Source organism: Lithobates pipiens, unplaced genomic scaffold, assembly GCF_037356315.1.
Source record: "Lithobates pipiens isolate NorthernLeopardFrog02 unplaced genomic scaffold, aLitPip1_a1.2 Scaffold_19, whole genome shotgun sequence".
In the NCBI taxonomy this organism is placed as follows: Eukaryota; Metazoa; Chordata; class Amphibia; order Anura; family Ranidae; genus Lithobates; species Lithobates pipiens.
The window spans coordinates 9,275,362-9,293,114 of NW_027507764.1; the positions used below are offsets into that span (position 1 = coordinate 9,275,362).

Sequence of the window (17,753 nt, forward strand, 5' to 3'; positions counted from 1 at the left end):
CCACTATGCCTTACAACCCACTACATATTGAAAGATATCAGCTATCTTTCGCCTTGGAGGTCCTCATTAGACTGGACAAGGCCAGAGGCCTTGCTACACTAGTCTAAACTTTTTTTCAGTTTTGCATAGGGTGGTGTTGGATTCCAACTTCAGTCAGGTTATTATTGTTGTGTTTTTTCCTGCTGAGATTCCCCCTCATTGGCCTCATGACTACAATCAACGGAACAAAAAAGTGGCGGCAAACTCTCAGTGATCAATGATGAACTATTCTTCCTACGAAGGTGATGGGATCATGGGATGGGACCTCAACCTAATTCTTTAGAGCTTTAAAGTTGTGATCACGCTGGTGGTCGATGTGATAATCCCATTGATTGGATCTTTGCTCTTACTTGAGCAATCAATTTCAGCGCAATAGCACCCTTCTCGCTGCCTCTGGAATGGCTTGGTCTGGTGTGGTGGCTTATAAAGGACATGGTGGTTCTGCCTCTCTACTGGAAAGTATTCGGAGTTAGCACATTCCTGGTGTCCAAAACTATGCTGGCTCAGGCAGCTGGATCCATATGCAAATCGCAAGTTCACCCTTCTCTAAGCCCTTGTACACAGGGGTCGGACATTCCGAGAAACAAAATCCGTCGGATTTTGTTCCGGACGGATTTTGTCTGAAACTGGTGTTGCATACACACGGTCGGACAAAGTTGACGGAATATCCGATCGCTCGTAACGTGATGACGTAATTTCGTTACGACGGGACTACGTTCAGGCTAGTAGCCAATAGCTTTGGTCTCGTAATTTGATCTGAGCATGCGTGGCACTTTGTCCGATCGGAATTCTCTACAAACGATCGGACAAATTCCGATCGGATCATGTCGAATTTTTTTTATAGCCCAGCTCTAAAACTTTGTCGGTCGGATATTCCGATGGAAACAGTCCGATGGAGCCCACACACAGTCGGATTATCCGACGACACGGTCCAATCGGACATTTTCCGTCGGAATGTCCGACCGTGTGTACAAGGGCTAAGCCAGCAATTGGAATACATTTTTACAACAGTTGGTAGGCGAGGGACCAAAAAAACTAATTCTTTTATCTTATCTCAGATATTTTTGCCAAATGGACTCAAAAATAGAATCTGGATAGGCTGCTATGATGGTTGTTAGTCTATATTGTCATTCTGTATTCCTGGTGGGCCTTACGGATATTTTTTGGATAATTGTACAACCAGTTTTATAACTTTAAAAAAGCAAAGCAAAAAAAAAATGATCAAAGAAGCAGACCTTCTGGTTTTTCTCTTGTTGCACAAATATAAAAGTGGCGATGATAAAGCTTATTCTTTGGCATTCTCTAGCTTTAAACATGTATTAACCCCCCTGGCGGTATTCTCGAGTCTGGCTCGGGGGTGGAAGTTTTATACCAAAAGCGGTAACCCCGAGCCAGACTCGGGACCGCATCGCTGAATGCAGGAGGAGGTTACTTACCTTCTCCCTTGGATCCAGCAATGTCCCCGCGCTGTACGAGCGGCTCGTCCCCCGCTCGATTCATCACGGAGCCGATCTCCGTTTCCTGTGAGCGTTGCGACGCACGGGGACGGAGAACGGCGCCAAATTCAAAAAGTGAAACACACACATTACATACAGTATAATGTAATCTTACAGATTACATTGCTTTATGTCAGGGGTCTCAAACTTGCGACCCTCCAGCTGTTACGAAACTACAAGTCCCATGAGGCATTGCAAGGCTGACAGTTACAAGCATTACTCCAACAGGCAGAGGCATGATGGGACTTGTAGTTTCACAACAGCTGGAGGGCCACCAGTTTGAGACCCCTGCTGTATGTAATAATTTCACATCCCCTTTGTCCCTAGTGTTCTCTCCAGTGTCCTGCATGCAGTTTTATATTATAACAACGGTTCTTTATGCCTGGAAACTAGAGATTGTCCATAGCAACCAAAACTGTCCCTTTACATCAAAAATGATTTTAGACCAGCTAGAAAACCGCAATAATAAATTGTAATTACTCGCAGAATTGAGGGATAGCGATTTGTGGGGAGATCCATCATCAAATACTGAAAAGTAATGACAGTGACAATTTTGCAACTGCGCAAATTTCAGTGTTTTTGATTTGATTACATTATTGAATAATTTTTATTATTGTTATGTTATTATTTGGTATAATTATTTATAGTTATTTATTATATTATAATTTATTATTTCATTTTTCAAACTTTATCATACCCGGGATGTCTGCTAGATTCTGGTTTGGACAGATTTAAGTGAGTTATTTCTAAGAATTACAGGACTACAATATAAAACGCCAAATTTTCATGCAAAATAACTGTACCGCTTTTAGCACCTAAAATCCGAAATAATCATACCGCCAGGGAGGTTAAAGGAAGACAATTCCGATAGCGTAAAATAAATGATGCATACTTCACACATCTTTATGGTTCTCAAAAGGATTCCCAGCTTGGGAGGACACAAAGGAAACTGTCACAGTGGATACACTGGATAGGATCTGAATGGCACCTGCAATAGCTAAGAGAGACAGCAAGGGGGCGCCAATCTAAGTGCACCAAAGTGGACACAGAAACACAATAATTGGCAACTCACAACGTCAAGATGATCTCATGCATTACAGGCATTGGTGCATCTGCAGCTGGGAGGAGGAGACATCCAGGAACCCAAGATGGTGCTGCTGCAAGGGGCGGAGTGTTGTAGCCGGGGTGACCAGGCAGCCTCAGGAGAGGAAACAGGAAGCAGCACATGTGGATCGATTGAGTATAAAATTGTTGTGCTCCATTTATCCACATGTGCTGCTCCCTGTTTCATTGGGCATAGTCATGCAATTCAGGCCCGTTTAATCAAAATATGGTCTGAGGGTGCCATCTTCTTTTTTTTTTTTTTTTTTTTTTTAAACAGACCTGTGCCATCTGGGGAAGTGACTGTCATAGGAAGTCCTTGTGCAAGTTTTTTTGCAACAAAGTCCTTCATAGCCTTGCCTTCGGTTATCCAAACCAAGGGTCAAACCAGGCAACGTTCAAGAATGAGTCTGTTATCCAACTGTTGTCATCAGGTCAGAGTTCAAATAGAGCACCACAGCCCATCAGGCAGGGTGGCAGGAACTGACCACCCCCCAGCAACTGCAAAGCTTCCTGTGGAGATGCACCACTGGTGAATGCAGGGGCATACCTAGAGCATTTGGCATCTGGGGTGAATCCTATATCTGGCACGCTACGCCCCCCCCCCCCAATCTTGAGCAGAACCGCTGAAAAAGCAGCATCGGCCTGACATCCCTAAACAGCACCAGCCTAATACCCCCCCAATGTGTGGCACCTGGGGCGGACCGCCCCCCCCTCCCCCCGTGGTATGCCACTGGGTGAATCAAAACTGGTTCTGTGTTATATAGGTAAGAAATTATATAGAAATTAAGCGCTAATCATTCATATTTATCCACCGTAGGCTACGGAATGTGAGTCTGACTGATAAATCCGCCCCATTCCTGGTGTCACTGAGCAATTGTACAACTCTGACAGTCCTGGATCTGAGCTATAATCGACTTACTGATGCCAGTGCTGAACACGTAGAGGACCTTATACTGACATCATACAGCTTAAAGGAGGTCAGGTCAGTATTTTTTTTTTTTCAAGTGCTTAAGCATTTATTAACAATGGGTTTTCATAGAAACAAATGTACATAATAACTAAAAACGTTTAATGCATGTCAGTGTTGGCCTTGTAGGCACTGGTACTTTAACAAAGTATGAAAAAAGGTAAAAATTATTCCCTCCCCCAAGGCACAAATTTCCCTCCTACCCAAGTAGCTCTTCCTAATCCCATAGCTCCCAACTGGCACTGATTTTAAGGGACTGTCCCTGATTTGGAGAAATGTCCCTCTGTCCTTAATTTCTCCTCATTTGTCCCTCATTTTGGTCTGATCTATATAGTTGTATATAAAATGCACTTTTTAATCAAAAAGTCTTTCCCAGCGCTAAACCTTTCCTCTGATTTCTAAATTGCTGCATTTGTAAATTCCAAAAGCCAATATAAAGGAATTGTAGCGGTAAAAAAAAGCACTTGTGGGTTTAACCAATTCTGTTTTTTTTTTTGTACAATTCTCCTTTAAGGGGGCGTGGCAAGGGGTGTGTCCTATGCCTGCATACTTTTGCTGATAGGTGTCCCTCATTCCCATCTCAAAAAGTTGGGAGGTGTGCAATCCAAGTTAAAAGCCCGGACAGTACATTACGGGTTACAAAGAATTGATTGTCCACATTTTGGGCATTTCCACAACATGTGTATGAGAGTGCCCTTATCTATTTCACATTGAGGACATAGCAGGATATCTCTCCTGTGCCATGCGTATCATTTCTGGGTGATATGATAAGAGTGATGAATAAAAAAAGCGGGGTTCGTTTTTGAGTTGCAGAGAGAGATACCAGTATAAAATTAGTAAGCATGGTAGACCATTCCTCATCAGGGGCGGCCCGTCCATTAGGGGTGCATGGGTGCTGCCCCCTCTATCCTCGCCACCCCCTTATATGGTTAATGGATAGATTCATTGCATTGCATGAATCTATCCATGGCCGCCGCTGCCACACGCTATTCAGGCGTCCGGCCCCTTTTCGGTACAGGATCAGTACAATGTGCAAAGCCAGTTTCCAAGCCATGGTCAGTGTCAGATGAGCAGATCTAGAGCAAGGAGAGCAGGCAGATGCATGGCCATGGAGCACGCTGGGGTCAGTACAGACAGATAGCAAGAGCAGGTCAAGATCAGGAAGACATTTGGGAAATATTGGACACGAGTTATAGGTACTGCCGAAATTGTCACTAGACAGATGCAACTATCTAGCTTAAATTCGACTTGGTGCCAAGAAGACCACCTGCGCTTTTGCAAGGATGTTCGTACAGAAACGCTATCCTCCATACTCAGAGCCATCTTAATGGCATCAAGGGCCCCTGGGCAAAGTAATACACTGGGGCCCCCTACCAGCATGGCCCAAATTTTACGCAACTACTCTCAAGAATTAAAGTATAGATAGTCAATAGAGTTAAACATATATTTATTAGCACTTTCAATAAAATCGATTTTAAACAATAAGAAAACATGCCATAAGACTACGCAGTGAGCCCAGTACAGGGGGGGGAGACAGAAGGGCAAAGTAGAGGGTGGGGAATCAGGAGGGCAAGATGCTGGAATCAGAGGGGTAATGTCCAGGTTCCCGGGACGCAGGCCATCCCAAGAAAGCTTAGTAAAAAGCATGACTATCCCAGCAGATCCTGGACAGTTGGCAGGTATGATGTAATGCAAGACTAGCATGGGGTCCCCCCATGCACTCGGCCCCCCGGGCAGTGCCCAAGGGTGCCCATGCTTTAAGACAGCCCTGTCTATACTGACGTGACCTATCTGACAGGGCCTGTTCCCTGAAATTCAGCTTTAACCATCATAGGACAAAGCTCTGAAATATTTCCAGACACATTTATTCACGTTATTCTCTTGTTTTTTTCAGAACCAATGGAAATGGCTTTTCTACTGATGCAGAAGACATACTTAGGAAAATAAAGCAAGAAATGTAAGTTATTATTGATTTGTGAGTAGATAAGATCTTGCCCTTAATACTGGACTATTGTTAAACATTTAAAGTGCAACTACAATCTAGTGAATTTACACTTGTTCAATATTGTGGATTATTCTGCTTCCAGTTGTACCCCTCCGGCCAGTTTATTACCCCCCCTCCCCCTATCTATGGTGCAGACGATTTTTGACATGCATCTATGCAACCTCACCGATATCTCACTGGTTCACTTGTTTTTAAGACGCACATAGATTTCTCTCACTGGCTGAATATGGGAGAATGCTCAATCCACACTAATTCCCTTAGTAGCAACTAAGAGCAGATTGTCATGAGCCCCTTAATGATGATTGATACTGGTGTTGCAATTGTTCAGATGACTCTAGCTTTTCCCAACATCCTTCGGTAAAAAAATTCACGGTTTTGTTGACTGAAAATCCTATCGTGTGTACAGGGCATTAGGGTGGAAGTCGGCGGAGCCACCAACATGTGACTCCTGGCGCCTTTCAATAAACTCAGGACTACCCCTTTTATAGGTTCACATGTGAAAGCGGGCAGCGCCCAGTGAAATTCGAGAAGGTCTGGTCGAGGGGGATAGACACTGAAAGTTTGGGGGTTTTAAGGAAAAAAACCTTTAGGAGGGAAATTTAAGGAAAAAAAACTTACATTTAAATGCCCATCAATGCAGCCTTGTCTGTGTCATTTGCAGCCTTGTCATGCAGCCTGTCCATCATTGCAGCCTTGTAATGCAGCCTTGTGCATCGTTGTCCCCTTGTCAGATTTTATCTTTAAAAATGGCGCAGCCGAGAAGTCCTGTGTATCTCGGCGGCGCCTGGTAGTTCTCGTACCGTACATTTCATTTATACCTATGCTAGATGTTGTTACTGATTTATTGGTATTGGTATTGGTATAAAAATCGTTTTTTCTATTTTACAAGACAAGATTATGTCCAGTTGAATCCTTCTAAAGCTGGTGATCAAGCAGAGGCTTTGATGGAGTCTGATCCGTCTGCAGAGGTAGGTATAACTACAGTATTTATCGGCGTATAACACGCACATTCATTTTAAGAGGGAAGTTTCAGGAAAAAAACGTACATTTTAAATAAGTAACGTTGAAGCAAAATAAGGGTCAGTGCCCATTAATGCAGCCTCACAAGTGTCATTAATGCAGCCTCATCAGTCCACATCAGTGCAGCTTCACCATTGCCATCAGTGCAGCAGCCTCACCATTGCCATCAGTGCAGCAGCCTCACCATTGCCATCAATGCAGCAGCCTCACCATTGCCATCAATGCAGCAGCCTCACCATTGCCATCAATGCAGCAGCCTCACCATTGCCATCAGTGCAGCAGTCTCCCCATTGCCATCAGTGCAGCAGCCTCACCATTGCCATCAATGCAGCCTGATCGATGCCCATCTGCAGCCTCGGAGGGGACAGGGAGGGGGGCGGGACGAGCGACGACAGATTACATACAGTGAGAATCTCCTATGATAGACAGAACAGTGGTCCAAAGGTGGTCCAGGAGACAGGACTTCTTATTACAGAGGGCGCCAAGTAAACAGGAGATTCTCACTGTATTTATTCTGACAGCGCTCATCCCGCCCCCCTCCCTGTCCCCTCCAAGGCAGCTAAAATGGAAGTATTGGCGTATAACACGCACACGCTATTTACACCCAATTTTCAGGGTAAAAAAAGTGCATGTTATATGCCAATAAATACAGTATATATCTGATTTACCAAAAACCAAGTGTCTTTACAGCACAGAGGCTACTGTTACCCACCTTGGTGGTTTTATTGCTGGCGCTATTGCAGAAATTCCCCCTCGCTTCCTATCATGATGACATCGATGCTAATCACATTGCAGTGCCCATTGCAGGTTTTACTCATCATGTACCTCTGTGATTAAAGTGATTAAAGTGGATTGTAAACCTCAGACACAGTGGAGGCTGTTTTTTAGGGGGGGGGGCGGCAAACAATCCAGCCACCGCCACCCCCGTCGGTCGGTCAGGTCACAGGCCTGCCCCCCCCCGGTGGGTCGGTCATCAGCCCAGCACTTACCCCATCTAGGTGGGCAGCAGGGCAGCGCCTTCCTCCTGGCGGCGTCTCCTCCTCCTGGCGCTTCATGGCGGCTTCCCCTGCGTCTCCTCCCTCCTCCTCCTCCTCAGCGGCCAATAGGATCGATTCTCCTCTCAGCCAATTGGGTGCCAACCACTTCCTGATTGGCCGGGAGGAGGATCAGGAAGACAATAGCAAATATTATTGTCACACAACAGGGTGGGCTCAGGGCGTAATGCTGTGCACCCCGAGCCCACCCTTTTTTGAAGCCTATTAGAGCCTCGGGCTCTGAAAAAAAAAAAAAAAGAAAAAAAGAAAACCCCATTAGAATCCATGCGTCTGGCACCCTGCATTACGGGCCGCCACTGCTCAGACATGAAATATGAGCAAAGCGTATCCCTCTGTAGCGTGCACTTATCTCAATGTACACACATTGAACAAATGATCATCTATTTTTTTTTTTTGCTTGCTAGTCTCCATTTTGAAAATAAATAGGTTACTAAAGTTAAGAAAATTTTAATAAGACAGAATACAACAACTTCAGAATGCAGAGCAAGGAGGTGTTAGCGTGTTGGATTTCCCTTCAGCAACTCCAGATGTGTCCACCTAACAGCCATGACTGTTAGCTGGACACATTTATTTCAAACCTGGGTTTGAAATATTCCTCTTATTCGTACACACGTTCAGACTATCCGGCGGACTTAGTCCGGCGGACAACCTGCCGAACTTTGCAGCAGAGGTCCGCCGGACTTTCCGAACGAGCAGACTTGCCCACACACGAACTGACTTTTCCGGCGGACAGTCCGCCGGACTATAGTGGGGGTCCGCCGGACTTTTGAAATGAACGGACTTGTCCACACATGGAGTAAAGCCCATTCATTTTGAACGTGGCTTCAGGTAGACGGAAATAGTGAAGGAAGTCAATGTCGCTGCCTCCATCAGCAAGATTGACACCTCGCGAGCACCGTCACCTGGTATGGATTTAGAGGGGAACCCCTACACCGAAAAAATGGTGTGGGGGCCCCCCAAAGTCCATATCAGACCCTTACCCCCACCCCAAAGCACCTTGTCCCCATGTTGATGAGGACAAGGGCCTCTTCCCGACAACCCTGGCCGTTGGTTGTTGGGGTCTGTGGGCGGGGGGCTTATCAGAATCCAGGAGCACCCTTTAACCACTTTCAGACCGGACCAATTTGCTGGTCAAAGACCAGACCACTTTTTGTGATTTGGCACTGCGTCGCTTTAACTGACAATTGCGCGGTCGTGCGACGTGGCTCCCAAACAAAATTGATGTCCTTTTTTTCCCACAAATAGAGCTTTCTTTTGGTGGTATTTGATCACCTCGGCGGTTTTTATTTTTTGCGCTATAAACAAAAATAGAGCGACAATTTTGAAAAAAACGCATTATTTTTTACTTTTTGTTATAATAAATATCCCCCAAAAATATATAAAAAAACATTTTTTTCCCTCAGTTTAGGCCGATACATATTCTTCTACATATTTTTGGTAAAAAAAATCGCAATAAGCGATTATTCATTGGTTTGCGCAAAAAGTTATAGCGTTTACAAAATAGGGATAGTTTTATAGCATTTTTATTAATAATTTTTTGTTATTTTTTTTTTACTAGTAATGGCAGCGATCAGCGATTTTTATTGTGACTGCGACATTGTGGGGGACCCATCGGATATTTTTGACACATTTTTGGGACCATTGTCATTTATACAGTAATCACTGCTATATAAATGCAGTGATTCCTGTGTAAATGACACTGGCAGTTAAAGGGTTAACCAGTGGGTGGCAGTGTAGGGGTTAAGTGTTCCTAGGGATGTGTTACTAACTGTGGGGGGGTTGGGCTTTCATTTAGTGAACACTGATCTCTGCTCCAATCACATGGAGCAGAGATCAGCGTCACTAGTTGCTAGGCAGAATGGAGAATTGTTGTTTACAACGGCACTTCTCCATTCGGCCGCTCCGTGAGACGATCGCGGGGATGCCCGAGGCGATCAAGTCCGCGGGTCCCGCGACCGGACTCACGGGGGTCCTGACCAGCGCGGGAGCACGCTGCCGGCGGCGCACTCCCGATGGCAAGGCGGCAAATTTAAAGGGACGTACATGTATGCCCATTTACCTGCCCGTGCCATTCTGTCGACGTACATCGTTGTGCGCTGGTCGGCAAGTGGTTAATAAGAGGGCCCCCAGATCCCGGCACTCCATCCTATGTGAATGAGTATGGGGTACGATGTACCCCTACCCATTCACCTGGGGGAAAAAAGTGTTAATAAAAAAACACAACACAGTTTTTTAAAAATACTTTATTAGATAGCTCTGGGGGTCTTCTCGCCGAACTCCTCTGCTATCTTCTGCTCTTTTACCGCTAGGTCTTTTACCGCTAGCACTTTTACTAGCGGAGGAGCCCGGCTTTCTTCTTCGCCGCCGTCCGGGGGTCTTCTTCCGACTTCGGGGGTCTTGTCCCGCTCTTCGGTTCTTCTTGCTGGGCCTCCGCTTTCTTCTTCCAGCTCTTTTACTGGCATTGGCCCGGTCTTGTCGCTGTCGCCACCGCCTACTGCTTCTTCTTCTTCTTCCTTCTTCTCTTCTTCCAATGTTGAATACAATGCTCTCTCTGGCCGTAATGGCAGGGATGCGTTGTGCGGCGACTTATATAGTCATAAGGGGCAGGGGCACCGGGTGATGTCACATGGTGACCCCGCCCCTTATGACGTAACAGTCCCATCATCCTGTGACATCATAAGGGGCAGGGGCACCATGTGACATCACCCAGTGACCCCGCCCCTTATCCCAATATAAGTTGCCACACAACGCGTCCGTGCCATTACGGCCAGAGAGAGCATCGTGTCAACATCGGAAGAAGAGAAGGAAGAAGAAGAAGCAGAAGGTGGCGGCGCCAGCAACAAGACTGGGCCAATGCTAGTAAAAGAGCTGGAAGAAGAAAGCGGAGGCCCGGCAAGAAGAACCAAAGAGCGGGAAAAGACCCCCTAAGTCGGAAGAAGACCCCCGGACGATGGCGGCGACAAAGGAGAAAGCCGGGCTCCTCCACTAGTAAAAGAGCGGCAAAAGAGCAGAAGATAGCGGAGGAGTCCGGCGAGAAGAACCTGTGTTGTGTTTTTTTATTAACACTTTTCCCCCCCAGGTGAATGGATAGGGGTACATCGTACCCCATACTCATTCACATAGGGTGGGGGCCAGAATCTGGGGGCCCCTTATTAAAGGGGGGCTCCCGGATTTTAATAAGCCCCCGTCCGCAGACCCCGACAACCCACGGCCAGGGTTGTCGGGAAGAGGCCCTTGTCCTCATCAACATGGGGACAAGGTGCTTTGGGGTGGGGGGGCCGCAGGGCCCCCCCTTCCCCAAAGCACCCCCCCATGTTGAAGGCACGCAGCCTGGTACGGCTCAGGAGGGGGGGCGGTCGCTCGTCCCCACCCCCTTTCCTGACCGGCCAGGCTGCGTGCTCGGATAAGGGTCTGATATGGACTTTGGGGGGACCCCCACACCGTTTTTTCGGCGCAGGGGTTCCCCTTTAAATCTATAGGTGACAGGGCTTGCAAGGTGTCAATCTCGCCGATGGAGCCGGCGACATTGACTTCCTTCGCTAGTCCCGGCTACCTGGAGTCACGTTCAAAATGAACGGACTTTACTCCGTGTGTGGGCAAGTCCGTTCATTTCAAAAGTCCGGCAGACTAGCACACAGATGGGCGGATTGTCCGCCGTACTGCCAAGTTCGGCGGACAATTTTGAGTCAAGACTTCTTTCTAAGTCCACCGGACTTTTGGGAAGAAAAAGTCTGCCGGAGCCCACACACGGGCGGATTTTCTGGCGGACTCTGGTCCGCCGGACCAAGTCTTCCGGATAATCCTATCATGTGTATGCGGCATTAGAGTTCCATTCCAAGCAAGGACAATGTGGATGGGAATGCGGATGGACTCCATGTGACAGGGTCTCTCTTTTAAAAATGGATTTGAATGATTTTATGTATGTGCAATTCAACAAAATATTACATATTTCCTGTTAAAACCCTTAAGAAGGAGACTACATTCATCTCCGAAACGCGTTGGTTAAACTATCTCTGTATCATCAATTTGCACAACTTTGATGTCTCCATGTCCAATATTTTGTTTATTATTATCTGTATTTTTCTAGATAGTTACTCAATAAAATGTCTATTTTTTCTATAGTGTGTGTTGGCAGTGCCTTAAAAATCCCACCCCCAGGGGTTCCTCTCTCTTCCAATTTTCTTGAGATGTGGCACACTTTGTAAATCTTTCATATCAGAAAACCAATTCTTGTATATAAATGTGATGGGTGTATTGTGTTCACAGAAAACCAACATGATGACATGTTGGTACGACATGCTTCACCAACACTAGTCCGTATTAATCTTATTAATATATAATAATCTTTTTTCTCCTTTCCATAGTCAGAGGAAGAGCCAGAAAATGTAGTTACACCAATTGTAGATGGAAAAACATACAGGTAAAATTTTCTCATTTTTATTACATTCTGAGCATACAAAGAACAGATTTCCAGCTGTTCATGGGACAAATTTTGGAGCACTCAGGACATTCAGGTCTAGATCCAGTGGTCTGTGGACCAGTGATGGTCCACGAGAAATCTTTTGGTAGTCCCCAGGGGTTCTGCTGCAAATCAACATTGTGGCGAACGTATGCTGCCCAATGTTTCCAGTGTTGTTCTCAATGCACGCTGCCAATACTGTCAGCATGCATTGATACCCAATGCCATCTTTGTATTTCCGGCTCCTGTGAACTCAGAGGGAGGCACTGGGAGTAGTGCAGAGAGCAGGAGGTGAAGAAAGAGGGGACTTCCAATGGCAGTGCTGATCACAGACTGTGGGAGGGAGCACGCAGCTCCAGCACATGGCTGGATAAGGAGGTGAGATCAAATAATGAATCTGTATATGGCAGCAGTGTGATGCAAAGTGCGGGGGAATAGAGCAGAGGGGGTCAGAGAGGCAGAGCATTGTGTGTATAAGGCAGCAGTGTATACCAGGGGAAGGGGGGGGGGGCAGAGTGTGGAGGCATTGTGTGTATAAGGCATGTAAAATTCACGTTAGTGGTCCGCTGGATTAAAAATTGTGAGTTTAGTGGTCCATGAGGTCCGAAAGGTTGGTAACTACTGATTTAGACAACCTTCTTCTGAAGGCCCCATTTCCCTTCCAGCAATGCAAACATTCACAGGACAATTCAGAGGCTTCTGGCTTTTGCTTGGGCGATTATGTCCTTAATAATTTGCTCTCCAAGCGTCTCTTCATCTGGAATATTTGAACCTAATACTAGACACAACCCAAGCAAAAGTTTTCCTTCCAGAGAAATAACTACTCTCTCTCAGAACTCATGCTAAGGACTTGGGATCAACGAGACGCTCCCTCTGTGAGAGTTCTGGGTCTCCTGGTGGCCTCCTTCTAGGCTGTCCCATTAACCCAATTCTATTCAAGATTTTCCAACACAACACCTTGTTGGCATGGAACAAGCATGCCCCTTCTGTAAACCTACTTATGCTCCCATCCATCCAACCAAGAAATGTCCTAGCTTGGTGGATCTCCAACCCAGTTTTAACAATGGGGATGTCATTTTTGTCATATCACTGGAAAGTGATAGATGCCAGCCATTTAGGCTGGGGAGTTGTTTCCCTTTTCCCCACAGTTCAGGGAATCTGGTCATAGGCAGAAGCCAAGCTCTCCATGAACTTCCTGGAGCTCAGAATGATAAGGACGGCTCTGCTCCACTGGACCCTCCTGCTGCAAAGACACCCAATCAGGGTGCAATCTGACAATGTTGTCCACTTCGCTTCTCGGCCTTTTGGCTAAGATCAAGTGTAGTATCTGTTCTTATCAGTTACCAGGATTCTGTCCCTATTCTACGGCGAGGTGGAGCAGGGGTGGCGGTTGCTATGCAAAGCCTGCTGGTGTGAAGGTGACCTGGAGCGGTTCGTAGCCGAAAGGGAAGCCTTCTGATGAGGATGGAGAACCACTGGTCGTCGCCAGGGGAGGGGACCCTGGCCTTCTGGCTTGGATTGTGGCAGCTTTAGCTCCGGTCAGTTTTTCGGGAGGGAACGTTTGTTCCCCTTTCTCCCATCGGGGGAACGGCCTGTACTTCCCGAATGTAATTAGGTAGGAGTGATGGGAGCGAGGGTGTGACCTGATGGTAAAGGGTCTCACTAAGCTCCTAGATCTCCATGCCTTTCTGGCTGGGGTGGGGGCTGTCGTGGTCTGGGCTGGGGGGTCAGGGATGCTCCTGTTGAAAAGCCTATGGTTATGTGCCCCTGGAGTGGCAGTCCGGGGGTGCCTTATACTCACTGTGCTACGCACTTTAATATCTGGCACCTTGGTCACGTCATCATAAACACGCTTTTTCACACCTGCCTCTAGGGCCCGGCCTTTTGGCTAGGACCAGAGGAATTTTTGATTCCTGGCCGGAGGGCCTGGTCATTGTATTGCACAATGGCCACCTTTTCACTCTCCTCTTCACTATCCCTTTCCTCACTTTTTATTTGTGTTCGTGTGTCATGTCACTGTCACTGTACGTTTTGATGAGTAGGGTGTTCGGTCCTCGGACCTATCCTGAAAGTCTTGTGGGAGAGTGGACATAGGCCTTCTGGCTTGGTCCGCCTCTATTGGGGGCCTCCCTTCGGGGGAGCCCCATAGTACCTAGGAGGCTCTGTTTTGGCAGACCTTCCGGGGGAAAGGAGGTCACCCGGCTTCGGCTGGAAGGCCATGAGTCTGGTACCTCAGTCCTTGTCTGGAGCCTAATGCCCTGGGGGATCAGGGTAAGGTCCTTCCTAGTGGAGGATATCAGACACCCGTCTGCACTTTTTAGTTTGTCACTCTTTATGTGTGTGCACTTTTTTTGGCACCGGGTGGAAGTTTTTTGGGTGTGTTTTGCACGCCATGGGCTTTTTCAATCGAAAAAATGTTGTCCACAACAATCACCAAAGGGGCATCAGGAGTCCTGCATTCTTGAAGGAAACAGGCCAGATCATCTGGAGAAAAAAACATCCATGCTGTGATATTTGATGTCCACATTCCTAGAGTAGACAACTGGAAGTTGAGCAGGCAGGGCTGTCACCACTGCATGGAATTCAGTTCAGCATAGTCAATGTAGCCAGATACCAACAAGAAATTCGGAGCTTGGGGAAATTGTAAAGTATTATCAGTACAGCAGGTTGTAATAAATGTCTTTTTTTCTTTTTATTATTTAGGCTAAAAGTGAAGCCTGGTCGACTTTCCTGCTGTAAAGAGACGGGAATCATGTTCAAAGTGAAATCTGAAGTGACCATCACTTATGAGCTGAAAGTCGAGAGTGACTATGTAAATAAAATACAGGAGAATGAATATGACATCGTGGGCCCCGTGTTTAACATAACCGTAGAGCCCAAAGTAGTGTCAGAAGTGTACCTACCACATTACTTGTGCTTACAAGGTAGGTCAGAGAATTGTAATCATTTCATTTACGGTATTTTAAAGTATATCTAAAGCCAGAACTTTTTTGTCAATTCTGGAAAGTGTAGGGAAGGACTAAACTTCTGTCAGGTTTTTCTTGCCATCTGTGTCTTGAGCTTTTGGTTGCCTTCTGGGGAGATTCAACCTTTCTATTTGTCCTCTGGATAGAAAGTGATTTGGAAATCCAATTTATTTCAGTTGTCACTGAAACTAGTGGGTGGGGGAAATCTTCGATTGGAGGCACCTGGTCCATGACAACCTTCTTCTTTCTTCTTGGCCTGTCCATATGGCCATGAGCATATTTGGTCAATGACATCAGCCACCATCCCCACCCCTTAGTTTACAAAGAAACCGCTGGGCCAGGGATCTGTCATTCATGTTTAGGAGTGAACCAAGAGCACATTGGCCCTGTGTTTTTTTTTTTTTTTTTTTTTTTGATTGTTTGGCGTATGTCATTACTTTTCAATTGACAAGGATCTACTGTACATCATTGGATGACATGATTAATGATATATTTACATCATGGGACATTTTTTGTTTCTTATTTTCAAAGTACTTATTCAAGTGTAGTATGTGTTTATTTTTTAAATATTTTAATGTGAATGAGTAGGGTCATTATGTAGCCCTTACTCATTCATGTAAGGAATGGGATGGTATCTAGGGGCACCCTTGTTTTTAAAGATTCTTATAAGTCCCCCACTTGTAGACCCCAACACCCCTACCAGGTTATGGGGAAGAGGCCCTTTTCTTCCTCATATTGAGGGCATGTGGCCTGATATGGTCCAAGAAGGGGGGGCTGCATGCTTGGATGAGAGTAGGGATTTTGGGGGAGGACCCCACGTCTTTTGTTTTTTTCATGGGGTACACCCTTAAAAAAAAAAAATTGCCAGTAAGTTAAATTTTTCTGCCAGCTTCTTGCTTTGTAAAAAAGGCATAGGAACCTCCCAAAGGCATAGGAACCCCCCAAAGGTCTCCATGCCATTTTTTATTTAACCACTTGACTTCATAACCCAGCCATTTTTTGCGATACAGCACTACATTACTTTAACTGGCAATTGCGCAAATAGAGCTTTCTTTTGGTGGTATTTGGTCACCTCAGATTTTGTTTATTTTTTTCAATATAAAGAATAAAAGACCGACAATTTAAAAAAAAATATATATATTTTTTATTTTCTGCTGTAAAACACATCTAATAAATTTTTTAAAAATCATTTTTTTTTATCAATTTAGGCCCAATATGTATTCTACTAAATATTTTTGGTTACAAAATCCCAATAAGGGTATATTGATTGGTTTATGCAAGCTTTATACAGGAAGTCCCCGAGTTACGAATGCCTTTTGCAACAGTCGAAAAACAAGCTCTGGACTGCCGCACTCTTCAGAAGACCACTTTCTTTTATTGGAAAATCACATCACAGCTCAACAAACACAGCGAATAAGGAAAAATTTCTGACGTTTCGCACTAGCTGTAGTGCTTAATCATATGAATATCAATATCAATAAGCACTAGAGCTAGTGCAAAACGTCAGCAATTTTTCCTTGTTCGCTGTGTTTGTTGAGCTGTGATGTGATTTTCCAATAAAAGAAAGTGGTCTTCTGAAGAGTGCGGCAGTCCAGAGCTTGTTTTTTTCGTCTGTTGCTAGTGGTAATAGCCGGCACCTGTGGCTTCCCATCCGAAGAGACAGTTTACAGCCTGCATGCGTGCTCCTGGAGCGGTGAGATACCTTCTCCTTCATATTACGAATGCCTTTTGGTTGGGCGTTTATGTCCTTAATAATTTGCTCTCCAAGCGTCTCTTCATCTGGAATATTTGAACCTAATACTAGACACAACCCAAGCAAAAGTTTTCCTTCCAGAGAAATAACTACTCTCTCTCAGAACTCATGCTAAGGACTTGGGATCAACGAGACGCTCCCTCTGTGAGAGTTCTGGACCTCCTGGTGGCCTCCTTCTAGGCTGTCCCATTAACCCAATTCTATTCAAGATTTTCCAACACAAGACCTTGTTGGCATGGAACAAGCATGCTCCTTCTGTGAACCTACTTATGCTTCCATCCATCCAACCAAGAAATGTCCTAGCTTGGTGGATCTCCAACCCAGTTTTAACAATGGGGATGTCATTTTTGTCATATCACTGGAAAGTGATAGATAGATGCCAGCCATTCAGGCTGGGGAGTTGTTTCCCTTTTTCCCCACAGTTCAGGGAATATGGTCATAGGCAGAAGCCAAGCTCTCCATGGACTTCCTGGAGCTCAGAATGATAAGGATGGCTCTGCTCCACTGGACCCTCCTTCTGCAAGGACACCCAATCAAGGTGCAATCTGACAATAAGGGTATATTGATTGGTTTATGCAAGCATTAGACAGGAAGTCCCCAATTTTATGAATGGGTTAGGGACTGTAGGTTTGTTCTTAAGTCGAATATGTTCGTAAGTAGTGATGGCCGAACGGTTCGCCCGGCGGTCGTATCGCTGCAAATTTCGGTCGTTCGCGGTCCGCTCTTTCGCTCACCTTTTGCCGTCGTTCGCCCCGGCGGACTTACGTGTTTAATGTGTAAAAGAACTTTGACCTATGATGACACGTCTATCATGGGGTACAGGACAGCCAATTGAGACATTACAGCACATGGACACTTGGACATTCCCCCTAACCTATAAATACACCCG

General features: G+C 45.7%; 1 protein-coding gene and 1 pseudogene across 2 annotated transcripts in view; both read left to right on the forward strand.

Moving 5' to 3' along the window:
• The window catches only part of LOC143995796 (NACHT, LRR and PYD domains-containing protein 3-like), a 136,397-nt gene that overhangs the window by 84,093 nt on the left and 34,551 nt on the right, over positions 1–17,753 (forward strand). For both annotated transcript variants that reach the window (XM_077490506.1, XM_077490507.1), the window contains exons 14-18: positions 3,457–3,621; positions 5,501–5,563; positions 6,501–6,579; positions 12,051–12,106; positions 14,849–15,069. In XM_077490506.1, coding sequence (XP_077346632.1) covers positions 3,457–3,621; positions 5,501–5,563; positions 6,501–6,579; positions 12,051–12,106; positions 14,849–15,069 — 584 coding nt within the window. The remainder of the gene's footprint in view (positions 1–3,456; positions 3,622–5,500; positions 5,564–6,500; positions 6,580–12,050; positions 12,107–14,848; positions 15,070–17,753) is intronic.
• Positions 13,434–13,511, forward strand: LOC143999744 (U2 spliceosomal RNA; annotated as a pseudogene).